The sequence below is a fragment of the Ictalurus furcatus genome, chromosome 13 (assembly GCF_023375685.1).
Source record: "Ictalurus furcatus strain D&B chromosome 13, Billie_1.0, whole genome shotgun sequence".
Classification (NCBI taxonomy): Eukaryota; Metazoa; Chordata; class Actinopteri; order Siluriformes; family Ictaluridae; genus Ictalurus; species Ictalurus furcatus.
In genome coordinates, this window is record NC_071267.1 from 24,717,093 (window position 1) to 24,744,955 (window position 27,863).

The 27,863-nt window shown below is 39.2% G+C and overlaps 2 protein-coding genes, 1 long non-coding RNA gene and 1 other non-coding gene across 8 annotated transcripts in view; 2 read left to right on the top strand and 2 right to left on the bottom strand.

Moving 5' to 3' along the window:
- Positions 1–1,605: 1,605 nt before the first annotated feature.
- fbxw10 (F-box and WD repeat domain containing 10) lies at positions 1,606–13,631 on the bottom strand. Of its 3 annotated transcripts, none has more exons than XM_053640541.1 (14): positions 13,563–13,631; positions 12,697–13,211; positions 10,756–10,929; positions 10,231–10,428; positions 8,384–8,511; positions 8,097–8,201; positions 7,891–8,000; positions 6,048–6,251; positions 5,633–5,754; positions 5,376–5,530; positions 4,821–4,963; positions 4,087–4,245; positions 2,946–3,178; positions 1,606–2,694 (listed from the first exon to the last, which is right to left on the bottom strand). In XM_053640541.1, the coding sequence occupies exons 1-14, from the start codon at positions 13,580–13,582 to the stop codon at positions 1,961–1,963; spliced, it is 3,000 nt and encodes a 999-aa protein (XP_053496516.1). In that variant the 5' UTR covers positions 13,583–13,631; the 3' UTR covers positions 1,606–1,960. The 3 variants fall into 3 exon arrangements, with proteins under 3 accessions (XP_053496516.1, XP_053496517.1, XP_053496515.1); XM_053640542.1 differs by lacking the exon at positions 13,563–13,631 and adding an exon at positions 13,349–13,539; XM_053640540.1 differs by lacking the exon at positions 13,563–13,631 and having other exon boundaries at positions 12,697–13,325.
- LOC128617424 (uncharacterized) lies at positions 13,195–15,766 on the top strand. 3 transcript variants are annotated; one of them, XR_008387564.1, is made up of 3 exons: positions 13,195–13,256; positions 14,906–15,059; positions 15,205–15,766. It is a non-coding gene; the product is annotated as an uncharacterized LOC128617424 (long non-coding RNA). The 3 variants fall into 3 exon arrangements; XR_008387566.1 differs by having other exon boundaries at positions 14,906–14,990; XR_008387565.1 differs by lacking the exon at positions 13,195–13,256 and adding an exon at positions 13,554–13,733 and having other exon boundaries at positions 14,906–14,990.
- Positions 15,767–16,033: 267 nt separating this feature from the next.
- trnag-ccc (transfer RNA glycine (anticodon CCC)) lies at positions 16,034–16,104 on the bottom strand. Its single transcript has one exon. It is a non-coding gene; the product is annotated as a tRNA-Gly (tRNA).
- Positions 16,105–19,299: 3,195 nt separating this feature from the next.
- Positions 19,300–27,863, top strand: part of unc13d (unc-13 homolog D (C. elegans)) — a 30,544-nt gene continuing 21,980 nt past the window's right edge. The window contains exons 1-11 of the mRNA XM_053639469.1: positions 19,300–19,715; positions 22,251–22,295; positions 22,492–22,542; positions 23,619–23,666; positions 24,071–24,178; positions 25,363–25,422; positions 25,544–25,610; positions 25,844–26,012; positions 27,086–27,130; positions 27,242–27,313; positions 27,504–27,573. Coding sequence (XP_053495444.1) covers positions 19,659–19,715; positions 22,251–22,295; positions 22,492–22,542; positions 23,619–23,666; positions 24,071–24,178; positions 25,363–25,422; positions 25,544–25,610; positions 25,844–26,012; positions 27,086–27,130; positions 27,242–27,313; positions 27,504–27,573 — 792 coding nt within the window. The 5' untranslated portion in view covers positions 19,300–19,658. The remainder of the gene's footprint in view (positions 19,716–22,250; positions 22,296–22,491; positions 22,543–23,618; positions 23,667–24,070; positions 24,179–25,362; positions 25,423–25,543; positions 25,611–25,843; positions 26,013–27,085; positions 27,131–27,241; positions 27,314–27,503; positions 27,574–27,863) is intronic.

A 27,863-nucleotide genomic window follows, 5' to 3' on the forward strand; every position in this document is an offset into this window, starting at 1 on the left:
CACATGACTTCATTTGTATGAAATGTTAGGAAGGTGGAGTTAGCATTTCTCCGGTTTCCTCGCACCTCCCAAAAACAAGCCAGTAGGTGGATTAGCAACACTAGGTATTAACGAGTGTGTGAATGAGTTTGTGTACGGTGGCGGACTGGTGTCCCATCCAGGATGGATTCCCACCTTACACTCTGTTTTCCAGGATAGACTCCAGATCCACCGGGACCCTGACCAGGATAAAGTGATTCCTGAATGTGAGTAATGAGAACAGTTTGGAGAAGAGAAGCACAGAACTCATACAGGAGTTGCCATCTACTGAATAGAAACAAGAGATGGCGTCACAGCTTCAGGGTTTGATCCCAAGCTCAGGTGGAACTGCGTGGAATTTCGCATGAGTTCCCTGTATTCACATGGGTTTCATCAGGGTTCTCTGGTTTCCTCCCACCACATATATAGGTGGATTGGCGTCTCTAAATTGCTAGGTGTGAATGAGTGCGCACATGATGCCTTGTGATAGACCGGCATCCTCTCCACAACCCTGACCAGGATAAAGCGCTAAACAAGTGAAAGATGTACAAAGAGAGTCCGGACTAAACAAAGGGGTTGAATGTAGTACTATTGCTTCTCAGGGTTTCTACAAACACCAGTCACAAGCAGTCAGTTAAACCATGAATACGTTTTTGCAAGAACCATTTAACCCTGTCTAGGGTGTACCCCGCCTTGTGCCCCATGCTCCCTGGGATAGGCTCCAGGTTCCCCGTGACCCTGAAAAAGGGTCTACATCTGATATCTGTACTTCTGTGCTGCCCTCTAGTGTATCATTTCTGCTTTAATACATGACTACATAGGATTCAATTATGTGATTTAGCAACAAAAAGGATACTTTTACAGGTTCTAAACATTATAAAAATACATTTATATGGTCATTCTTAACAGCAGTGCACCCTACCGCATTGATTTACATTAATCCTCTATTGAGCAATTATAGTTGTATACTTTATACAGCTGATATAATTGTTTGTTTAAATGTTAACAAAATAATTAATGTCGTTATTAACTTTTATTTTATTTAAGAAGAAAAAAAAAAAGACTTAATCAGCTGATCTCAGGTCAGTGGGTGTAAAGCCAGGGACTGACCACTGAACTTCATTTATTAATTCCCTAAATTAACTATCAATACCATAAAGATGCTATTGTCTCTGTTGTCTGAGATACTCTCTACTCCTCCTGGCTGATTCTGATTATATAGGCTGATTAACATAACACAAAAAAGTTTATTTTTTTTATTCCAAATTCAGAAATTGCACAGGTGTCTAGTTGTCTTGAATGTAAGCTAGCTTACTAGCAGTTAACTAGTAGCTGACTAGCTTAGCAATCTAATGTTAGTGTCATGAGGCTTTTTGGGATGGCAGGAATACATTAATGTGTTTCCAAGATGCATATTCATTCACATTCAAACATAAATGTAAATTCTGACATTTTTTATGTCAGAATCATCAAAAATGTCAGGATTTATATCGATATGTAGATATGCTCCTAGGTCATTTATAGTAGTAGTTCCTAGTAGTTTATTGTGAATTATTTTTATTTAAAAAAAAGAAACAGACGCACACATAATTTATAACTATTTATGGCACAGATTATTTACATTTTTTAGAGTTAATGTAAATCTTTCCTATTTACAGTTATTTACCCTCCAAGTTAAGCCACACAGTGAATTTGCTAGTGGAAGTGACTTAAATCAGTAGATTTTCTGGTCAAACTTCCTGTGGAATGAGATCATTGTTGTATACAGGATATGGCAGGTTAAGGAACAGCTTGACTGATTTGCAGGTGAGCAGATTTAGAGTGTATTTCGAGTATATTGAATTGGGAATCACCGATATATTGTGTTATATCAATACACTGGTGTTGGTTATACTAGGTGAATGTTTCCTCGTCCAGCTCCGGAGCTTTAATGGGAGCAGCTTTAACTTCCGGTTTCCAGGATGTCCTGCTCTGCCTTTTTCTTCTCTTCCTTTGGGATTGTGGAAGTGTTACCCTGCATCTGCGCCTGCATGTATTCCTCCAGCTGCGTGTCTGTCCTGAGCTGAAAGCCTCCGCTCTCTCGGAACGGATCCAGTGGATTCTGGGATTGCCTGGATTTTCCTGGACTCTTTAAATAAACATGGCTGCCCATATGCTTCAACTCACTTCTCATGAAGGTATTTCCAGAACTCTGGATCTCTTCCTCTGTGGTGATGGTGCTGGTGGTGATGGAGTTGCGGACTTTGCCCACTCTGCAGGCCATCTGGGGTCTTCTGGATTTAGGAACAGTCTGGATTAACGCCGGAGATGGGATGCTGGAATGCAAGGAATGCTGGAGGTTGAGGTCCAGCATATGCGCTTTCAGGGGTGTATATATTTTAAACATGGCTTTAAACGAGGACTGTTTAGGGGCTGAATGTGGCCGTTTAGACGCTTTCAGAGATGGAGGAAGAGATGCAGCTCTGGTTGGAGGAAGACCCCAGGCGTCTTGTACTGTGGAGTTCAGCTCCATGTTGGAGGTGGCCAGGTCTTTGCTCTCAGTCTGACTGCTAGGACGGACCTTTAGGAGAACCTGGGCTGTTGTGATGGGCTGATGGGGGCCTCTCTTCCTCACACGCTCTTGCACAGCTCTCTCACTCGGGGTCATCACACACTTCTGGGTCGCATATCGCTTTTCTGTGAGATATAGTGCAACTTATGGGTTTCCATACTCTATTTAAGTTTATCCAGTGCTACCATAAAATCAATTATCATGAACTTGATCGCAAAGTGCTGAATATTTACCAAATAAATACGGTGGTGCATTTAAGAGGTGGTGTCTCTCTTGAATATTCATCAAACGTAACAGATTTAGTTCTAAAAAATAACATCAGCACACAGAACAATCCAGTAACCTGCCATAATTGATGAACAGGGACAGTACAGACCGTGCGAGTGTTGCATTCTGGGAGCTGAGAGGCTCCTCATCCGTTGGGAGAGAGATGGTGTTCTGGATCTTCTCTCATTCTTCTTTGGTTTAGATGTGCTTGCTAAAGCCGGGTGCTTAGGATGAGGAAGTGTATTATCAGTGGTGGACTTCTGCTCTGACAGTGCACTGTAATCCCATTGCTGCTCAGCAAACTGCAGAAGCAACACATGGCTGCTGCTGTTCACCACGATACTGAGAGAGGGAGAGAGAGACATCGAGAGAGAGAGAGAGAGAGAGAGAGAGAGAGAAGGAGAGAGAGACATCGAGAGAGAGAGAGAGAGAGAGGGAGACATAGAGAGGGAGAGAGAGGGAGACATCGAGAGAGAGAGAGAGACATAGAGAGGGAGAGGGAGAGAGAGGGAGACATCGAGAGAGAGAGAGGGAGACATAGAGAGGGAGAGAGAGGGAGACATCGAGAGAGAGAGAGGGAGACATAGAGAGGGAGAGAGAGGGAGACATCGAGAGAGAGAGAGACATAGAGAGGGAGAGGGAGAGAGAGGGAGACATCGAGAGGGAGAGGGAGACATCGAGAGGGAGAGAGAGACATTGAGAGAGAGAGAGAGAGAGAGAGAGAGAGAGAGAGAGACATCGAGAGAGAGAGGGAGAGAGATAGGAGAGACATCGAGAGAGAGAGAGAGAGAGAGACATAGAGAGGGAGAGAGAGGGAGACATCGAGAGAGAGAGAGAGAGGGAGACATAGAGAGGGAGAGAGAGGGAGACATCGAGAGAGAGAGAGAGACATAGAGAGGGAGAGAGAGGGAGACATCAAGAGGGAGAGAGAGACATCGAGAGGGAGAGGGAGACAGAGATAGAGACATGGACAGAGAGAGGGAGACATATAGCGAGAGAGAGACAGAGAGAGAGAGACATCGAGAGAGAGAGGGAGACAGAGATAGAGACATGGAGAGAGGGAGACATAGAGAGAGAGAGAGAGAGAGAGAGAGAGAGACATATAGAGAGAGAGAGACAGAGAGGGAGAGAGAGACATGTCCCATCACATATATGGCAGAGAATATGACAAAATGTCCTGAAGATGGTTTTATGTGTACACAGTATGTGTATGCTCTGTATTTGTGTGTGCGATTTCTGGGCAAACTCACATATTATGATGTGTGTATAAAGAATGAATAGCGCTTTCATCAGTGCCAATTTTGATGACTCTGAGACAATCCCCACTGAGAAAGTTAAAGACCCGGATCCTTCCATCCACACAGCCAGTGATGACTCGCAGGTAGAGGGAAGACAACGTCAGCACTTCCCTACAGCAATACAACACATGCTATAAGCCATCATTCCCAAGCGCTGTTAAATTCTCGATTCTGATTGGTCAGAAGGTGTTGATCAATTTTCTTTAACACGGGTTCTGACAGTAGTTCCGCCTGCAGGGCAGCTCTTACAAGGGAACTTGTATAGCGGACATGAACGCATTATACATATTACGTGTATATATACATAAACACATTAAAAACTATTTGTGTGATTGTTGATATGTTGAAGTTTTCTCTAAGGAGATTTTTTCGAAGGAGTCTCCAGTGGCAGCATGATGTGTCGTTATTTAATTAGTAAAATATAGGTAGTGTTAGTATAAAGCAATTGACGATGTGCTATTATAGAGAAATAATCAACTTTCAAGTTGTAACAGTAACCCGTCGGGCCATATCTCCTCATCTTTGATTATTTTCCTATATCAGCATGCGCCCAAGTGTTTTATTCCATACATATATGTATACAAGATGGATCAAACAGCTTCGTTGGAAAATCCCATTTCTGATCTGATACATGTGATGCTTGTTGAAAACCGATAAAACCCTGGCTTTAATCAGGCAGGAATCACCGTGGATGCTGGAAGGTCATAAGACACTTGTTGAATTCATGGTCAGTGCTCCAGGCCATAACCAGACCGTCTGATCCTCCAGACAAGATGTGAAATTGGTCAAAGAACAGACACTTCACAGAGCCCCGGTGACCCTCTGTGACCTATAAACACAAACACACATATTTTACAGATGTAAATACAGTGCATTTAGATTCGGCTGGTAGAATCTGTGATACGCTGAATGTAGACAGTCTACATTCAGGACAATGCTTAATAGGATGTGAAATATCCAAATGCAGATCTGGATATACAGTGAATATGATGATATTAGGGGATACATAGGTCTTAGATCAGTTGATTTTCTCATGAATAGCCATGACTTTTTATTTCCTGGCCAATAAGTTCAACAAAATAGTTTACATGGTTTAATACTTAAATATTATGACTTTTTTTTTTTCTTTCATTTAATTACTTTTTTTAAAAGTAGTTGAAGAGTGAAATTCTTCCTGACAGCTGTACTACCTGGTACTGCACATTAGGACCGAGAGTTCCCGTCTCATCCTGTCAGCGTACCTTTAGAAGTGTCGCTGTCTCCATGTCCCACATCTTGATCAATCCTCCCTCACAGCCGCTGAGCACCAGAGACGAGTCGGCCTTCACGCACACTACAGGATTGCGGTGACGAAACTTCATCCTGTCACAGCACTGACCGGTCTGCAGGTTCCACACTGAAACCGACATGTTACAGAGGTGTCCATGTGTGAATATAAATGTTATGGGAACTGACCGGTAAGTGGCCTGGCTTGTTAAATGCGACTTTACACTTTTACCTTTGACTTTGCAGTCTCTGGCTCCAGAGACCAGATGGATTCCGTGCAGGTCCAGGCAGGTGATGGTGCCCGTGTGTCCACACAACAGCATCACGCATGCACCCGTCTTCAGGTTCCAGCATCTTCCAAATAAAATGTTCGTTTTAGTTAGTTAAGGTCTTCACCCTTAGCAACTTAGCAATATGAGCAGTGGGCTGAGAGCCTGAGCTTGGTGTTGGTGTGTGTAGTTGCACTTGGACGTGTTTAAAAAGAAATGGTAACGTCACAGCCAGTAAAATCACCTACGTTTCATATTAACACACACTAGGCATGTTTAATGGCATCCTTGGTCCCTTTCTCTTCTGTTTATAGATGCTACGTCAGACTTATGACGGAATGTGAATTGGCACCTCTGTGTCAGTGTAGTTAATCTTACCTGATGCTGAGATCGAAGCTGGCACTGATCACCAGCTCTCTCTCCTCACACACCAGCACTGCTCTCACACTGCCCGCATGGCCTTGCATCAGCGGGGGAACCTCCTTCAACAGCATCGTGTCCAGCAGACGCACGGATCGGTCCTTAGAGCCCAGTGCCACCATCCTGCCTCCACCATAATGGATCACTCTGCTGGGGTCTTCTCTGTGATGGATAAAAAATAATAATGATAATTTGCCTCATATTGAAAACACAGTAATTCAATCACAGGTAATTCAATAGTTTTACTGAGCTTTATACCACAGCACTGTTGAATTCTCCATTCTGATTGGTCAGAAGGTGTTGATTTAATTTTTTATCAATTTCTTTTATGATGGTGGGGTGCCACGTATAGCTGCTATAACATCAATGATAACATTAATGATAAAAACTAACTTGTTTCATGGACATTCCGTACCATTAAATTGTCTTCGTGTTCTTTAATAAGTAAAAATTGTAATCCTTATCAAATTGATGTGGTTTAAGGGGAATAAAACAGTTTGGGATGTGCTGTTATAGGAAAACAATCAACTCTCAGTTGGGAACACTAACTCTGTTTCACGTTAGGACGCACCATCGATGGGTCTCCTATTACAACATGCCACCTTGTCATTTTATCATTGGCAGAGCGTGTTGTAGTCCGTCCATCCAACCATCCATCCATTTTCTATACTGCTTATCCTACAGGGTTGTGGGAAACCCGGAGCGTATCCCAGGGAGCATCAGGTGGTACAAGGCGGGGTACACCCTGGACGGGGTGCCAATCCATCGCAGGGCACAATCACATACATATCGACACCCATTCGTACACTACGGACACTTTGGACATGCCTGGAGTACTCTAAATGTATAAATCTTTGACTACTTTTTATTATAGCCGTCATTGTAATTAGACTTGTGTTGGAATTATTATGGGCTAGAAGTATAACTGAAGCGATTTAAACGACGTATCGCTCTTGTAATGGAAAGTGATTTCAGTATATACAGTGGTGCTTCAAAAGTTTGTGAACCTTTTTAGAATTTTCTATATTTCTGAAGAAATATGACCTAAAATATCATCAGATTTTCACACAAGGCCTCAAAGTAGATAAAGAGAACCCAATTAAACAAATGAGACAAAAATATTATACTTGGCCACTTCTTTATTAAAATAAGGGAAATGATCCTATATTACATATCTGTGAAATGTATTACTTGTTATTGTGTCTAATTTTAGGACTTGTGTGAAAATCTGATGATGTTTTAGGTCATATTCATGCAGACATATAGAAAATTCTAAAGGGTTTACAAACTTCTAAGTTCCGCTGTACATATATTCAATTCAACTAATATTCAATTAGCTTATTGTTAAATAATACTATATTATATCACGCTGCAGCACAGCAATACATATCAAAGTTGAAGGCTAAATGCAGAATTTTAAATTTCTTAAAACAAGTGTAAAAAATAAACCCAGCTAGAATACATTATACGCATGTACTATACGTTAGAATGTTTTAATGTAATCCCAATTTACTTAACTTTATACTTTTTCAGTTTAAGGATATGTTTTCCTGTGTGTAGTTATGTTTTTGTAGACATTATAGGAAGCTACATATATCATTACCTACATTAATACATATAATAATAATAATAATAATAATAATAATAATAATATAGTAGTAGTAGTAGTGGTATCATTATTACTAGTAATTGTGTGCATTGTTGGTATACCTTTGCTATTATTGTACTAAAAAATTTATAATGGTTTAAGCCTTATTTTCACTTTACAGTATACTATTAAATGCTCTGTTCTATATTGTACCTGTCTAGCACGACTACGATGTTGTAGACGCCACAGTATACGTTCCTCTCCTCCATCTCCACGACCTTAGTTTTAATCTCTGTATAGACTGACTCAAAGCCCCTGGTATCCTGTTGGAACACACACACATTGTGACGACACCTATAATAAGGTATAATCTGACAGACCTACTTAGGTGAGTACTAATTCTCCAAAATATTAACGACCTTCTTAGTTTTTAGGAAACTCTTGTTAGGCTGGATGCATATTCGGATGGGCACTAGGACCTCACGGATCCTGGCATAGACAGGGTTGACTGCAGAAGGGATTCCCTATGAGAGAACATGTCATATTAGTATGTGGGTGGGAGGGAGAGAGACAGACAGACAGACAGATGTAATATAAATATAATGGTTATACATCCAAAAAGACTATAATCACGCTAAACATATTTAAACAAAATATACAGCTATGGAATCTGTTCACTTTTCTGTCTGAACATCAAATTTATCACCTTCAAAATCACTGCCTGGTCCTCCACCATCTTTTTCACGATGTGCTCTGCTACGATCTCCTCGGTCAGGTACTGCCAGTGCTGGGAGACGTGTTTACAGCTCTGTAGTGTAGCCTTATCCAACAGGCCTGAGAGAGACAGCACACACTTTTACATCTGTGAGAGTGGGACTGTTTACTACATCACACACTCGTCATAGGTCAAAAATAAGGAGGTCAGTTTTGGGGGGGGTTGGGGTCCATTCTCAGGATGTTGATCCAATCATCATGGTTAAGATGACGTGCGACTACATAATACCATTCCAAATCCACAAACAGCCCAAAATTATGACCAAAATTGGGACTGAAGCTGATATTTTATCACTGCACTGTTTAACGATGACTGATCTGGCTCATGTTAGTGCTAGAAAAAAGTGTCTTTTGATCTTTTGAAGACTCACCCTACTACTTTTCTCAAAAGTGCCTCTTTTGGCAATGCTACAGTTTTTCACACATTGGGGAGCAGCTGCAGAACAAACCGAGGATCTTGTTGCTAAGGGGTGGGGGTTTGAGCCCACTGTCTCCATCACACATATGCCTTTCTGTCTAGTGCATGACGAGCCTTTACAGCCAATTAATTAACCTGTGAATGGTTAATAAAGCCATGACAAGGATAGTACATGGAGCTGAAAGAATCTGGTGGTAAGCGCAAAGGTCAAGATCTGAGAAACCGGCTAATCCCTCAACATCGGAGCACAGTAAGTATCAGAGGAACATAGTGTATGGATCAAATAGCATTTGAGAGAATGGAGTGATGCGGAGGTCAGTGTGTTCATATTACAATAAACTCGTATGCACTACACAATGTTGAAAAGGAAAAAAAAAACAGCATAGCTAAGATATCAGGGTCATTCCAAGTATCGATTAATATCTAGTAAGTGATGGTCCTGTAATGATCTCTTAATTAGTGGATGGGGCTAATACAATGTAGTTTGCAAGAGCTTTGGCTACAGTTAGCAGCTGTATACATGCAGAGTGAACTTCATGGTAGGTTTACATGTTACAAAGGCTAAAGGATGTATCTTAAAAGGTACGGCAGTACTAAAATAGCACAACTGCTAGTCAAATCAAGGAGTAAAACACTTAAGAGGAGTTCTGTTATAGAAAAACAATCAACAATCGGATGGTGTTTAGCAGACAGACATGAAACAGAATTACTGTTACCACCCTAAGGTTGATTATTTTCTACTTGTATATATTTATAGTTACATTTAATGCCGTCATGTTGCTGAGAGACCGCAAAGTACAGTTTCAACTACTCGAACCTGAAGATTTTTCAATGGAGGAAATATTTACCGACTGTTACAAAGCACTGATACTGGAGACTCCTTCCATAAATGTTAAATAGACACATCACCTTACAGTATGCATTACATCACCATATCAATGATTGTACGTTTTTCTTTGTTACATAACGACACTTTTTAAAATCTGTTTATCGTCAATATTAGATTACGTGGAGGTTCCATTATACAAGTCCCTGTGTTAGCTGTTACTAGAGAAACAACACCATTCAGCATGTGTGCATTAATATAAATCTGTCGTTGAAATTTCTGCTGCACTACTGTCAGAGCTGCTGTTAATCAACACCTTCTGACCAATCAGAATGAAGAATTCAACAACGCTGTGGAATAAGTGAAAAATGTGAACACCTTTTTGCTTGCAATATGAAATTACGCTTTCAGTTCACTGTTGTTTACACTCCATCTTGAATAAAAAGGTCTCAATACTTTAATAATACATTTGTTAGATTTGAGCAGGAAATGTGACGTTCTAGTGAACTCTGCTACTACATGCTTCTTCTCTCACCTAAAATCCTCTTGGCGAGACCGACTGGAAGTGCCCGAATAAAGTCTCGGTGTTGGCTGACTCCTGACATGGATTTAGAAAACCTTTGGACCAACATGAGTGCAGGATCCTCTACGCCATACCAGTCTGCATCACTGCTCTTCAACCTCTGACCCCTGAGCATTACTTCCTCCACCTCATTCCAGCTGGAATCCTTGGCTATGGAAAAACTTATGTTGTGAATGCTGACATATTTGCAGTATGTGTGGTTGCCTCTGAAAATATTCATATATGGATCGAACATTTGGATATATTGATCTCATTTCTATAACGTCTGGGTAAAGCCCAGTGTTTATCCATCCATCCATCCATCCATCTTCTATACCGCTTATCCTTTTCAGGGTCACGGGGAACCTGGAGCCTATCCCAGGAAGCATCGGGCACAAGGCGGGGTACACCCTGGACAGGGTGCTAATCCATCGCAGGGCACAATCACATGCCCAGCGTTTATTCCCAAGAAAAATAAAAAAAACAAATCAGACTTACTGGGTTCTGAGCTGTCCTGAATTTCTAGTTCAATGTTATCTTGGGTTTCATGAGGGAAACTGGCAGGCTCGTAGATTGAGCTGGCTTGGACGGAGCAATATGAAGGAGCAATTGTGTTGAAGGAGTAATTTGATTCAGACACAAAGCTGCTGTCCGGCTCAGTGCTTGACGAAACTGCAAAAAAATATATAAATAAATACATAAATAAATACATAAATAAATACATATATATATCAGTAAACTTTTTTATTATTATTATTCTACTCACATTTTAAATGTTGTGCATATCGTTTAAGCAGCTCGTGTCTTGAATCGACTATGGTGTGGCCGTGGGATACAGTGATGACTATAAGTTTGCTAAGCATATCAAATTAGTGTTAAAAAGTCCATTTGCTTTAGGGATTATCTTTAGATCATGTTGGCTGCTGATGTAATGTCCAAACTGTAAGTAATCGAATAATTGTTTTCCTTTCTGTCTGACTCTTTTGGATTATAATCAATGCTGGGTTAAAAAAAAAAAAATTAACGTCCTCTCACGTTCAGCTGCGTTTATTTCCAGCAAATTTCTTAACATGTGTAAATATGTGTATTAACATAAAAACATTCAACAACTGAGACGTAAACTGAACAAGTTTCACAGACATGTGATGAACAGAAATGGAGTAATGAGTCCCTGAACAAAGGGGGGGTCAATATTAAAAGTAACAGTGAGTATCTGGCGTCCTCCAGCTGCTTTAAGTACTACAGTGCACCTCATCCTCATGGACTGCACCAGATTGGTCAGTTCTTGCTGTGAGATGTTCCTCCACTCTTCCACCGAGGCGTTTACAAGTTCTCGATCACGTCTGGGGGACACACGGTAACAGATAATTTTCCACTGCAAGGACGATCAGCTGTCCTTCCTGTCTCCCTGTAGCACCGTCTTAGACGTCTTACATTACAGACATTGCAGTTTATTGCTCTGGACACATCTGCAGTCCTCATGCCTCCCTGCAGCAGGTCTATGGCATGTTCACGCAGGTGAGCAGGAACCCTAGACATCTTTATTCTGGTGTTTTTCAGAGTCAGTAGAAAGGTCTCTTTAGGGTCCTAACTTACTGTAACTGTGACGTTAATCACCTAGCACCTGTAAACTGTTCGTGTCTTAAGAACTGTTCCACAGCTGCATGTGCAGTAATTGTTTATGGTTTATTGAACAAGCATGAAAACATCGTTTAAACCCTTTCCAATAAACATCTGTGAAGCTAATTTGGATAAAATTATCTTTAAAATACAGTCTCCTGAAAAAGGGACGTTTCTTTTTTTTTGCTGAGAGTGTGTGTGTGTGCGCGCGCGCGCTTGTACTGCACAGCTGTAGAGTACCTCAGCCTCACAACAAGCCTGTCAATGTAAAATTGTCACTGCACATGACAAATAAACTTGATACTTGAAACTTTTTTTTTTTTTTTTTTACATCAAAGCTATCCCTGCTGAAGGGGGGGGGGGGAAGATTTGCAATGGTTTTAATGGTTATAGCAGGAGTTGTATTGGTTTTCACGGAAACTGTGATGTTCCCTGTGGGTCTCTACTGGTAATATCTTTCCTTCTATTGGTGGCATGTTATCTCTAGTGGATATCATTAAGGACCATTAATGTTAACGGTTTTAACGGTTAGCTGATGGTTTATAATAGTATTTGTAGTGGAATCCATTATCATTTCTTTGACGGTTTCTCTTGTCTTGTTTCGTTTTTTTCACAGCAGGGATGATTCGATTCGTGATTCGACTCGCACAAAAGATTCGTTCAAAGAGCCGACTCCTTCGCAAATCGATCCATCACTAGCAACGACCCGTAATTAGGGATTCCTAGTATCATTAAGTTTGTTATTATGATATCCGATGGATGTATAATTGTTAGTAAATCAATTATTATGCTGAAATGATTTTTTTTTTTTTTTTTTACCTGTGTTACACCGCAGGGCGTTGAAATGGCGTTCCTCTCGCGCTATCAGCACGCGCGCCAGATTCCCCAACATGTGCAACAGATCAGCGTCGCAAAAAGCCAAGAGCCCGAATAAATAATTTGTTTTCGTCAAGTTCGGGCTGTTTTTAAACCACTCCCATGTGCTTAACATTTCCTTTCCGAGTAATTTATCGTCCGGAACTGAGCTCGAGTTGGAGACAGTAGCCATGTCTCCGGCTTTCACGCGACTCCTGGTGTAGGTGAAATCTTTCCCCATAGTCACCTGTAGCACATTCTGGACATTTTCCAGGATCTCTAGACTCTGACACCGCACTAAAATCCCCGTGAGGAACCTCCGCTTTGCAGTTTCTCCTGCTCCTATGAGCCATTGTGTTGAATTGTACAGTTTTCTGGTATCGACGCATGTATCATCTAACTCTCTACTCTTCTCTGATTTACAGCTCAAACAGCTGCTCTCCAATCTTCTCCTCTCGTCCTGCATCTCCACACACACACTAAAAGGCAAACATAAGCATTTAGCCTTCATTAAAAGTCTAAAAGTAAGTATACAGTTTGCCAGCTGCCTCCACACACAGGAATGTTATGGTAGTTATCGTTGCCATGCAACAAGACCCACACACTACTCGCGCACTTATAGGAACAACGTGAAGCACGATTCACTTTTTCTTTTCCAGCAATAAATATTCAGAGTAGTCACTGGACAATATATTGACTTAATAATGCAATACAAGTTGAATTAAAATTAAGATAAGAAGCCAAAATAACATTTAATCAAAGACCCTTCCAGAAAGCCATATAAACAAAACAAAACAAAACAATAGAGGCGAAAGAAGTTGCAGCCTTACCACTGACTGGTAGGAATCATGAAGAATTTAGAATTAGAATTAGAATTAAAAAGTCATTGTGTATTGCTGTCTGTGTGGAAGGGAGTCAATGATCTAAGAAATGCTCCCTGACCACAGACTACTGTTGCAGACTAGACACAAATCATTAGATGTCGACCTGCACATACACTCGTACATACGAAACTATTCCTAATCATGCACCCTTCTCCTGGTATAGGTGGTATCTGTTAGTAAGCCCTGTCATAGAAATAAACCCACAAATCACTGGGACCGTTCCCAACAACACTGGGGGTCCGGGGGTAGACCATTAATCTGGAAAGATAAGCCAAAGTGCGATATTGAAGTTTATTGCGTGGAAGACTTATTGATCAATCACACCAGTCACATCGTTGCAGCAGAAAGAGTGCATGACGCACACACTTCTACACAAATTTGGTATTTAGCTGATCGTGGTGACGGGACTAAGTGCCTAAGGCGACGTGATTTCTATAGGTCCGACATAAGCCTGCGAAGTTCTTTAGTAGACTATTGCTGCAGATTGGACGATAATTAGTAGTTAAAAGCCTGTATGCCAAGATATTGGCCGCCTCTGTAAACCATTCTGTATCACCTTTGGTCATAAGAATCATTGCCAACAGTGTTACCTGGACAACGTCACACGTCCCCTCGTCACGCAGATACATGATGGTTATTCTATCATTGAACGCATGCGGTCTGCGATATGCAATCCTCCACAGACTAGTGAGATGGGGTTTGATTGGCTGAACTCAGTACTCGGGGGATGGGGCTCGTGGATATTAACTATCTGTCTACCAGTAGGTGCAGTAAATCTTCTTGCCTTGCTCATTTTGCCTTGTATTGTTTCTCTCATTCGGAGCAGTCTCTTACGCTTGTTGAAATCACTAATGACCAAACGCTGATGTTGACAAAGTCTGAGTACGATCCCTATGATGACCAACCTGACTTGTAACCTAAACCTGACTAGGTATCAGATCCTGCCAGCGACACTGACGATGACGACCCATTGACCTCCATTTCACGTCTACTTTAAATATGCATTTGGCCATGACGATTCTCATTTCACTCTAAAATGAGCTTGCTTGATGACACGATACTTTATATCCGCAAAAACAGCCTTAGAGCCTTCATTATGTCTCTATTATATTGAATTCAGTTGAACCATGAAAGGATTCTGAAGTTCTGATGTATTCACAGCATAGTAATTTCTCTGTTAATTTTAGTTATCATATTTTGTAATGATAAAATGGGGGAAATGTGAGGGAAATTACTCATTTTTACCTTGTAATAGTTTTGTTCTCGTTCTGTTTCATTCTCCTGAGAAGATAACACCTAAGAAGGCCATGTCATGTCACTGAGATCAGTACAGAATGTGCTATACAGAGACACAAACATGTTCTTCTGTTCAAGGTTCGTCTAAACATCTTCTAAGACCCTGAAACAAAGCCTGTTTGAACTGACTCAAACTGCTTCTTATCGGTACACAGAATTATGTCATGCTCTGCGTTTCATATATATAGTAGTGGTTCAGCACAAGCACTTCAGAGCGCTCTCATTATTCTATCCTGCTTTATTCTATCCTGTATTAACCATCTTTCTGTAATAAACCCTTTTTTACCTTCAGAGGACGAGTCTGCGAGTGTTGTCTAATTTCCACGACAAAACAACAAATTACCAGTAGACAGACACCCACAGTGACCATTACAGTTTCCATTAAAACCAATACTAGTCCCATTAAAACCATTACAAATTCTATGAGGGTTTCTGTATTTTTTGCAGCAGATCTGCATGGTGGTCAAGACTGTAATCAAGTTAAGTGGGATTTTATTGTCATTCCTCTAGCCTATATACTGTAACTAGTACACATCAGAACTAAATGTTGTTTCTCCAGAACCACGGTGCAGTACAGAGCAGTACACAATGACAAAGTGCACTACACAACAGTGTGAGACGAGGGACAATAAATACACAGAACAACCAACCAGATGCCACTCCTGAGTCTATTGATAGGCCAAGATCCACTGAATAAACATCTGGAATAAGGTTGATTTGGAAGGAAAACCTGCATCCACACCGGCCCTTTGTGGATAAGATCCAGATGTCCAAACAGCTGAGTCCGTGGCAGTCTTCAAACAACTTCTAAAGACATACTTCTTCCTGAAGTACTTCAATTAGCACTTTAAATAAACAAAGAAATTGTTGTCAGTGTGTTCTTTTTAGTATATTACATCTCCAGCAGAGTTTTTACACTGATAGTATTCTTAGTCTGTGATCAAGTGAACTAATATCAGGATGTATTTTATTTATTTATTGAGACTTTAAAGAACTTCAGTAAGTCACTCTGGATAAGGGCGTCTGCCAAAATAAGCCATAAATGTAACTGTTAATGTATGTAAGAAAATACTTCTTCCATCATTTCTACTAATAGTGATGGGTTGTGAGAAAAATTCTTGTGCGCCGCCCGGGAATCGAACCCGGGTCGCAAGAATGGGAATCTTGCATGATACCACTACACCAGCGGCGCTGTGCGAGAAGTGCTCACATAACTGTTTTCTAACAGGCTGACCGTTAAAGCCACATATTTCAGTTCCTGTTGTGAAGAAAGGCACTGTGAGTTTCTTAGCATAGGATTTTTTTTTGATCACTACTTTCATTTTAGTATAACGTAAACTAATAATATTGAGGTTTTACAACACGGAGCTTTAATGTGAGGTAAATAAATGTATCCCAGTTAGCTTGGTGGTTAACTAGAAAGTTTTTAAAAGTTGTTTTTTTTTTTAAGCTACAGAGCTTCGTCTCTGCTTTAAAAAATAACGTGCATTTCCCTCGAGTGGACGCATGATGTCGCTGCAGCTCAAAGCCGCATGAAGAAGCTTCCCTGCTGAGAAAAATTAATAAATTTAAAAAAACCTAAACAAAACAGACACCCTCTCAGAATTTGTAGTGGTTTTAATGGTTATAATGGGAACTGTATTGGTTTTAATCGAAACTATAATGGTCCTTGTGTGTCTCTATTGGTAATTTGTTGCCTTCTACTGGTGGCGTCTTATGTCTAGTGGATACCATTAAGGACCTATAATGGTAATGTTTAGATGATGGTTTGTAATGGTATTTGTAGTGGAAACCATTAGAATTTCTGTGATGGTTTCTATTTTGTTTGTTTGTTTGTTTGTTTGTTTTTGTTTTCAGCAAGGTGTTGGTAAATATCCCAGTATCACAGCATGCTAGGTGGTCCACCTGACACACACACACACACCTACTCAAAAAAAGCTGTTAATTAGCTGAATAGTTGACACAACAGAGTTGAGAGCTATAAAAACACTAAATTGCTCAGGACAGTTGGTTCTCCAGGACCAAGGTTAGAAAGGCGTGACTTCAGTGAGCGCCCATGCCAAATTATTTATTATTTAGCTATTAAGATTTATTTAAAAACACGTTTATTTCTTCAAATATAACAAAATAATTAGGCATTTCAGGTAGCTCTGTGAATTCATCTGGTGTAAATATGCTCGTGTTGTCCCCTGTGTAGTAGTGTGTGGTGTACAAGGGCAGAGTTTGAACCCTGTGCAGGGTTAAGTTTGTACTGTCAAGGGGAAATACATCTACACACTGTAGGATTATGATGACTAGTCATCCGATACCAAGAGAAGAATTCATACAAGACATGCCTATTTTTTGTCACTGGCTTTCATTATTCTCTGCACACATAGACCTACATCATCTGTACTCTGCACATGATTTCTGAATTTTGGAGTTTTCTGTGCTTCCTCTTCACTCTCTTATACTTCCTTAAGGCTGAGCTGTACCTTACAGAAAAATATCATACATTCAACATGTGTTTTTGCATGCAAAGACATGTGACATTGCAAATAATACAGTGCATCCGGAAAGTATTCACAGCGCTTCACTTACAGACTTATTCCAAAATGGATTAAATTCATTATTTTCCTCAAAATTCTACAAACAATACCCCATAATGACAACGTGAAAGAAGTTTGTTTGCAATCTTTGCAAATTTATTAAAAATAAAAAAACAATAAAATCACATGTGCATAAGTATTCACAGCCTTTGCTCAATACTTTGTTGAAGCACCTTTGGCACCAATTACAGCCTCAAGTCTTTTTGAGTATGATGCTACAAGCTTGGCACACCTGTTTTTGGGCAGTTTCTCCCATTTTTTTTTGCAGGACCGCTCAAGCTCCATCAGGTTGGATCATCAGCGTCAGTGCACAGCCATTTTCAGATCTCTCCAGAGATGTTCAATCGGGTTCCAGTCTGGGCTCTGGCTGGGCCACTCAAGGACATTCACAGAGTTGTCCTGTAGCCACTCCTTTGTTATCTTGGCTGTGTGCTTAGGGTCATTGTCCTGTTGGAAGATAAATCTTCACTCCAGTCTGAGGTCCAGAGCGCTCTGGAGCAGGTTTTCATCAAGGATGTCTCTGTACATTGCTGCATTCATCTTTCCCTCGATCCTGACTAGTCTCCCAGTTCCTGCCGCTGAAAAACATCCCCACAGCATGATGCTGCCACCATCATGCTTCACTGTAGGGATGGTATTGGCCAGGTCATGACTGGTGCCTGGTTTCCTCCAGACATGATGCTTGCCATTCAGGCCAAAGAGTTCAATCTTTGTTTCATCAGACCAGAGAATTTTGTTTCTCGTGGTCTGAGAGTCCTCCAGGCGGGCTGTCATGTGCCTTTTACTGAGGATTGGCTTCCGTCTGGCCACTCTACAATTCAGGCCTGATTGGTGGAGTGCTGCAGAGATGGCTGTTCTTCTGGAAGGTTCTCCTCTCTCCACAGAGACATGCTGGAGCTCTGTCAGAGTGACCATCGGGTTTTTGGTCACCTCCCTGACTAAGGCCCTTCTCCCCGATCCCTCAGTTTGGCCGGGCGGCCAGCTCTAGGAAGAGTCCTGCTGGTTCCAGACTTCTTCCATTTACGGATGATGGAGGCCACTGTGCTCATTGGGACCTTCAATGATGCAGAAATGTTTCTGTACCCTTCCCCAGATCTGTGCCTCGATACAATCCTGTCTCGGAGGTCTACAGACAACTCCAGACTTCATGGCTTGGTTTGTGCTCTGACATGCATTGTTAACTGTGGGACCTTATATAGACCGATGTGTGCCTTTCCAAATCATGTCCAATCAACTGAATTTACCACAGGTGGACTCCAATCAAGTTGTAGAAACATCTCAAGGATGATCAGTGGAAACAGGATGCGCCTGAGCTCAATTTTGAGTGTCATGGCAGAGGCTGTGAATACTTATGTACATGTGCTTTTTGTTTTTTATTTTTAATAAATTTGCAAAGATTTCAAACAAACTTCTTTCACGTTGTCATTATGGGGTAGTGTTTGTAGAATTTTGAGGAAAATAATGAATTTAATCCATTTTGGAATAAGTCTGTAACATAACATCATGTGGGAAAAGTGAAGCGCTGTGAATACTTTCCGGATGCACTGTATACGATCATGTGATAATGTGAAGTCTTTCAACATTTTATGCCCTGAAGTTGCATTTGTGAAAACATCATGTGAGTGATAACACTTGACCCTACCATGAAGTATGTAAAAAAAACACGTCATTTTATTTGCATGTGAAATCTGTATGCTATTTTTGCAAGGCCATGCAGAGAGATTCATATACATGTGATGCAGTCTGTTCATTTGCAAAATTCTCTTATCTCTAGAGATAATCCAGCGGCGGTCCATAACACACGGCGTGAGGGGAGATTCGTTTCAGTTCAAACGAGCAGAGGTCTGTGTGTGGTGACGGAGGAAGGAAGCTGGAGAAAGAGAGGTGAGACAGACGAGGCAGAGAGATGACAAGCTCTGAGAGTCATGTACAGAAGGCGTTCGAAGTCACAAGGCCGACCTTAAACAGGAAACGTCGACTTCCGCAAGACTTTCTCACCAAAGATGTATGGCAGCTTGACAGATCTTGAGAATGTCGCACTGACACAGGTTACATTCAAGCCTATTGGTTGAAGCTCTCTATGCTTAGCCGAGGAGGAGAGAGGACTTCAGGAGGATTTAGAGTTCTACAGGAAGACGACTAGAAACTCTTTGCAAACATGATTCCAGCTCAGGATGGTTCCACCACTGACCGACTTCTCGTTCCACCACAAGAGGCAAGTGCCTAACGTGTTTTATTCTTCACACAAGCAGAAGAATAAAAAAAAAAATGGACATTTCCTGAGCTCTAAATACGATCAGATTAAAATATATATAATCACGGTACATCATGTACATGATAAATTTTAGACAATGTAGTTTTCATGTGGTGCATAAGAATATGTTGGGTTTTTTTTTTTGAGCAGAAGGCTACACATACATGACTAAATGACAGGCCAATACCAACTAACACATTTTATTTTCCATTTACATATGCATCCATTTATTTGTCATCGATCCAAGGCATTTTTCTACAGTTTAACTGTCTTAACGCTGAGACCAAGCACAATGAATATCCTAAACATTGTTACCAAGCTTCCTTATAGTGAACGAGGAAGTGCAGCCACCCACCAGAGCTCTGCTTGTGTATTTGCATGGTCATGTTCTGCAAGTTGGTTATGAAAAAAAAAATATATATATATATGTCCGTCATAACAGATGACATAACACTCATTTACAGCACAATACACTGATCTTAGGTGATACTGTAAATAGGTGTAACCGGTGACTCGGGTTATGTTTCAAAAGCAGCCGAAGACAAATTTTAAAGAGCAATAAAATGTTCTTGCTTACTTTGAATGTTAAAGATCAGCGAGTGTCTGAAGCTCACTTCTTTAGTTTGGCACTGGAGCTAGAAGGCTAATGTAGTTAACTAGTTATAGAGGATTGCACGTGTTCTCAAAATATTACCCACGAAGCGTAGTGTGTGATTTTTCGATTAAGTTAAAGAGATGGACATTATTATATTCCTTATTGAGCTTTACAGTTATTTACCCAGTCGAATGGGTTTAATCCAAAGCTTAGTGTAAATAATGTCAATTTGAACCTAATGTGTTTTGTCAGTGGAACATTTCAGGAATAAAAAGCTCTTAAAAACAGACAATAATAAATAGACAATATTTGGTTCACATTTAAATAAAGCATCCTGGGATGAGTTTTTCGCAAAAAGTGTCACAAAGTTAATATAAGCTTAATTAGGAGAGAGAGAGAGAGAGAGAGAGAGAGAGAGCTCAATGTGATGCTGGCTCTACAGTTTAAAGGTCTTTGTTTTGCGATTCTTTTGGGAAACTCGACCATGGCCGTGATCGGTTTAACCTCATTTCAATTCTTAACATAAATCTGTAGTGATGTGGTCCATGGAATTTATTTTACAGTTAAGAGCGTCTCTGGACAGCAAAATATTCGAGATCTCCAAAAATAATAGTTTGGGTGAAACCATTGTACCTGTGGTGCAGAATTAAAGATAAACCCCCCTGTTTCGCTTCATTTCATTTTGGCACAATGGGCTAAATTGGGGGTGAGGCAGAAATTTGATATTTTGGAGGAGAAAAAAATTCCTACACATTGAAAATTACGAATCGGTTGGCAATAATTTACAGAACAATACGACTGCATTCCAATGTACAGATTATTTAATTATAGAAACGGCTAGAGAATAATTTTTTTAACAGATTAGTCAAGAAGATATTCTTCTTCGCCATTAGTATTTCCATCCATTTTCTGTACCGCTTATCCTTACTGGGACGCGGGGAATCTGGAGCCTATCCCAGGGAGCATGGGGCACAAGGCGGGGTCCATTAGTAGTTAATTAATCCAAATGTATCGCAGTATGGAAGTTTGCTGAAGTGTTGCTAAGAAAACACTGACAAAACAATTTTTGTTGAATTTTTAAAAAAAAAAAAAAATCAATTATTTTAAAAATGAAACAGAAGAAAAGTAGATTTTGAGGTCAAATCTGTTATTTGTTACAGTGAGGCACAAGTCTATCATGATGACTTGATGACATGATGACCATAATCCACACGGAAACACTAAAGATTTGAACGTCCCAAAAACTCATTTTTGATTTATTCCCAAATTCCCCCATTGCTTCAGAGTATAATCTCGCCTGGATATTGTAAATTTGTACCCAAGAGCTGCTTCTGAAATCATAAAGACGCCTGTAATCATACGCCTGTAATCATACGCCTGTATACCGTAATGATTTATAATCTCACTATCCTGTGTCAAAGTGGAGAGGATGGGTTCCTGTTTAAATCCGTTTCCTCTCAAGGTTTCTTCCCAATGTCCTCTCAGCGAGTTGTTCCTTTGCCGCTGTTGCCTCTGGCTCATTTATTCGGGATGCAAATTTCTGTAAATCTGCTTTGTGACCTTGTCTATTTCTAAAAATGCCATACAAAAAAAATATATCATCAAATTTATCATATTGCTCCATTCACAGAGTGTATCTTGTGTTATATTATACTAATATCATATTACAGCTCTATATTTATACTTACTGATAATGCTGAAATAAGACATAATGCAAGGAGAACCTCTATCGAGCTAAAGCTTACTATTGATCATACGAAGAACCCTGGAGGAACCCATTTTTCTGTATGTAGAGTCTCCAGCAGTTAATTCCAATTCAATTGTAATTCTCCAGTCCGAGAATAACTGGATAATGCTTTCCACTACCTGCTTCCAACTTTTTTCCCTTTCTGGCTGTTCAGGGTCAGTCGTCTGGTTCAGGATCAACTCGAAGTAGACAGAGACAGGTACGCGTGCATTATGCTAGAGATATTCCTTTATATTATACGAGATTTGTAAACGCTTTAACGTGTATAACAGAGCAAACAGATGTCATTATGTCATATGATTACGTGTAATTGCGATTAGAGTTGCTGTGGCATGGTACATGTTGTTAACTGAATTCAGTTCAGTCACATCTGTATGGTTGTCCATGTTCTTCAGGGCTCTCCTGCACGAAAGCTGGGCATGACAAGGAAACTGAGGGACAGAAAGGTAAACGCAAGCTTTTTTTTTAAAAAAAAATAAATAAAAAAAAAGATTGTATGCATCCAGGTTTGGACTATTTCCTGGAAAACATGTCTCACTCTCAGTTCATGATGATCTTATGCCGTGTGACTATAAACATAAATATTCCAGCATGCAGGACAGAAAGTCAAGCTCAGTCTGCAAGACTATAGCTCCAGTGATACAGAGCGATCAAGCAATACCACGCTTTCTTTTCCATTATCGATACTGATATTGAAACGTTGAGTATCCGCTGAATTCAATACGCTGATACAACTACTAAGCTTTTAAAATGGTTTCTTTTATCTGAAGCACTTAACTGAAAAAAATACATAGCTAAAACCTCAGCTATGTTTCCACACACAAGCGACGTACGTTGCAAATATAACACATTTTATAGAGTATAAATTACGAACATAATATAATATAATATAAAAGAATCAATCCTCACAGGATTGATCTGATCCTTACAAGATCAGATCGAAGTCAATCTTTTTTTTTTTTTGTTCCTCCGTTATCCAAGCCACAATTTGTAGCTGGTTTTGGCCCCATACCAATCCTAGTTATTGTATCGGTGCCATCTCTAGTAAATACACAGTCTTCATTAACTGAACAGTAACTGATTGTAAATTCCAGGCGATATAAGCATGCCGTATATATAAGTAAATAAACGTTAGGTAGACGAGTTGTAAGTTACGAATTATGAAAAATCATAAGATTGTACTGAGCAAAATATGTAAATCAAGATGCTTTTAAAAGTCATACAATGTAAGGCTCATGATAGAACACTGTTCATAAATCAGCCTTTCGAACTTCATCAGGACATTCAATATAATATATATAATATGCTTTAACAACATACAAAACATTTCTGTGACGTTTTACAGGGAAAATGCAAATGACGAGGTAGATCACTCTAATGCCGAGGATGTGAGATGAACACAATTTTAAACGATATTTACCAATACTACGTGTGGCAGTCCTTCAAATGGCTGAAATTTGCAATAATAGCTGATCATAGATGCCTTGGCTTCATTACAAATCAAATAAACGTGTCATTTCAGGATCATGAAGATCCAGAAGAAAGAGCGAAAAGGCACAAAGAGTTTGAGGTGAGTGATTGATTATACACGGAATATAGATTGACTTTAGATGCACTCTTTAGCGAGTCCACAGAAATGGTCAACATACTGAGAAAAAAATGTTCACACAAAGGCTTGTCAAAATCATGGAAAATGATTGGTTTGACATGTTTGTGTCGTAATAATTCGAAATGATTCTAAAATACAGACTTCTTTCACAGAGTTATGTAACTGAGTGACATTTGGTGTAAGAGAAGTGCTGCATGCATACAAATCATTACAGTTATTGTTATAGCTGTAGTAATTACATTATGGAAAATATGTCCGGGCGACTGCTTTCTGAACACATTTGGTTTTACAGTGTAGAATTTGAATAAAGTTATCAGACTGAGGATTAATAATGAAATATATTATTAAACATGTAAATCCTGCAGCTGAAACCACTGTACAAGGAGCTGCTGTACACCATCAAACACAGACTGGGCAAGCCGACCACCAACACGGAGTACAGCACCACTCAGCTCCAGGACTATATCAAAGAGGTGAACTTACAGTGAAACACACACACACACACACACACACACACACACACAGGACCCCAGTACAGAAATATAGACATACACTGCAGTTGTTTTTCTCTTTCTGTCTTTCCTTTTTTTTTTTCTTCACTTTTTAGGTTGAGTACCTTTTTATACTTATGTTATTCGTATTATTTACATACAGATATTATGTATTTAAATTTTATATTTCTATGCATTATAGTATTTTCATGATTTATAGTTTATTGTATTTCTAAATTTTTGTTTTATCTAGAAATCTATTTTACTGTATTCTTTTAATATTGTGGAAAATAAAAAATTACTCTAAAAACAACTTTCTTTTTATCTTCTTTTTCATCATCGTCATCATCTGTTTCTTCTGCTTATTATTATTATTATTAGTAGTAGTAGTAGTAGTAGTAGTAGTAGTAGTAGTTGTTGTTGTATTGTTGTTGTTGTTGTTGTTATTATTATTGTTTGCTGTTATTATTATTATTAGTAGTAGTAGTAGTAGTAGTAGTAGTAGTTGTTGTTGTTGTATTGTTGTTGTTGTTGTTATTATTATTGTTTGCTGTTATTATTATTATTATTATTAGTAGTAGTAGTAGTAGTAGTAGTAGTAGTTGTTGTTGTTGTTGTATTGTTGTTGTTATTATTATTGTTTGCTGTTATTATTATTATTATTATTAGTAGTAGTAGTAGTAGTAGTAGTGTTGTTGTTATTATTATTATTATTATTATTAGTAGTAGTAGTAGTAGTAGTAGTAGTAGTAGTAGTGTTGTTGTTGTTGTAATAATAATAATAATAATAATTAGTAGTAGTGGTAGTAGTATTGTTATTATTATTATTATTAGTAGTAGTAGTAGTAGTGTTGTGTTGTTGTTGTAGTAATAATAATAATAATAATAATAATTAGTAGTAGTAGTAGTAGTAGTAGTAGTATTGTTATTATTATTAGTAGTAGTAGTATTGTTGTTGTTGTTATTATTATTATTATTATTATTATTATTATTAGCAGTAGTAGTATTGTTGTTGTTATTATTATTATTATTATTATTATTATATTATTATTATTCAATAGGTTATTAAATTTTGCTGTGAAGACTGCTTGATGGAAGAAAAAATAACTTTTCATGTAATTCATGATGTTGGAACTGTTAGTAATATGCACTGAAATATCTTCCAGGCGTTTGGCATGACAGACGCTGAGCACGAGAGCTTGTCTGAAAAAGTGGACGATGCAGTGGTGATGAACGTTTCATTTAATAACTAATCTTTCATTATCATAAATCAGCTTTCTGGTGTGTTTACATGGAATCTGTCTGTTGTCTTTCATTCACTGTTCACCTGCTGGTTGATTTGTACAGAAACCTGTTTACTGCCTGAAGATCACAGTCAAGGAGGCCAAAGGGATTCTGGGAAAGGACATCAGTGGTATGAGCTCATTTCCTCTCTGTGTAATAACATAGATAATAAGCTCATAAGATCATGTGATCTCACTTGTGATATGTTATAGCTAACGTCATCCCTCTATAAAGAATATCCTGAGGAAAAACAGGAAGTCATCAAATTAGGACAGTAAACACTTCCTCCTCTGAATGAGTGCATGTGAGGTCCCGGTGGTGATATTTTTCCTCCCTGTCTTTATTTCCATGTGTGTGTGTAAGGCTTCAGTGATCCATACTGCCTGCTGAGCATCTTACAGAAAAGTCAAGAGGCTCAGAGCAGCAAGCCTCAGAAGGCCGTGGTGAAGGACTCGGCCCAGCAAGGGGAAATCTTCCAAACCGATGTAAAGAAACAGACTCTCAATCCGGTGTGGGACGAAACCTTTAAACTGTGAGTGTAAAGAAATGAAAGAAAGAAACAAAGAAAGAAATAAAGAAAGAAAGAAAAGAACGCTTTTATACACATTGTTTTTATTATATATTTCATTCCTTAAAGGTTTAAGAAATTTGAAAAAAAAAGAAAAAAAAAGAAAAGAAATCCCACACATTGGCATTATTTCTAAAAAAATAATAATAATAATAATCATAATAATAATCCATTTACAAGCTTAAGATTTCAGGTTAAAATATATTTAAAATCATAAAAACAATTCAATTAAGCATGTATACTTGTGACTGGTGCAATTCATGTTTATGAGTATACATTTGTATAATTTATATAATAACAGGAACATTATCTGAGTGATACGGTATTAGAATTTTTTTTTTTACATGCTCTTTACGATAAATATCAGAAATCATCTCATCTGGCACCATTTAACAATTTTCCACAACAACGCACTTAAACTTGCACAGGAAGGATACAACTTTCTCTAAAATTTCAGAGGAAATGCTGCAGTTTACTGCTGCATCATTCTAACAACTGAAGAGTGCGTGGGTTATTTGAAGGCGACCTACTGTACATAGGGCCTTTGTAACACATTCATAAGCATTCATAATTTATTAAGTAATAACAAAGAATTTTACGAAAAAGCTCAGGGGATATAAGAAATAGGAAGATTAGGTCGTTGCTTATCATGGTCGCTGAATATTAACAAATAATCGGAGCGGAGTTTCACAAAAAGTATCACAGCACAAAAATGAAAATCGAATGGTAGAGTGAGTATCACACTGACCTCTCTCTCTCTCTCTCTCTCTCTCTCTCTCGCTCTCTCTCTCTCTCTCTCTCTCAGTTAAGATGAGCTTAACTTTGTGATACTTTTGGGAAATTCAGCCCAGGCTATTAATGGCTTCAACAAGACTGAATAAGTCCATCCTGGATGATTATGCATACAGAAGCTACATTAAAATTCTATTAAGTCCAAGTCCAGGACTCGAGCACCATATAAGTGATTTATAGTATAGTAGCATATTACTGTGATCATGTGAGTTCACAGCTTTTCATTCTCCATTTCTGTCCTTCAGGGTATTTGAAGACATCAAGTCTGCCAATCTGCATCTAGAAATGTGGTGAGTAAAAATGCAAAGTGGGCCAGCATGTCAGTTTTGTTCCATCTGACTCGGTGTGGCTAAATGAGTTGGAATGTATATGTACTGACTCACACTACGCTCGCTTTACAGGGATAAAGACGAGGAGGTGTCGCTTGCTCAGAAACTCGACGAATTCCGGACAAACTTTCATGGGCTGAAAAGGTCACGCTGCCACTCGCATGTCTTTCTCACACACACACACACACACACACACACACACACACACACACACACACACACACACACTTATCAGCCCACAGCCAGTGTGACACTTAGAATGGTAAAACTGATTTACATGCGTGGGGGAAACAGGTTATGATTAGATTTGCTTTCTGATCCGATTTCATTACAGGATGTTAAAGGACGCCAAGAAGGAGAAAGGGCAGGACGACTTCCTGGGAAACATTGTCCTCAGACTGCAGGTAGATGTGCATTGATGTGAATAATGACATGCACTGAGCTGCAAGTTTATTACGTATAACGTAGACCCTGATTTACTGATGAGCCCAAAAAAAAAAGTTAACATAGTAAACTATGTTTACATAGTAAGTGACGTTTAGGCCATTTACAATGAACAGCTGTGTAAATGACATTCAAGTGGAAACAGTATTTAAGTAATAAGAATTTTGCATGTGCTGACTTTTCTAGATTGTTCTAGATAGAAATCCAGTTTTGTGTGTAAAATCGAAAGTAACTGATGAAGTTTAAAAAA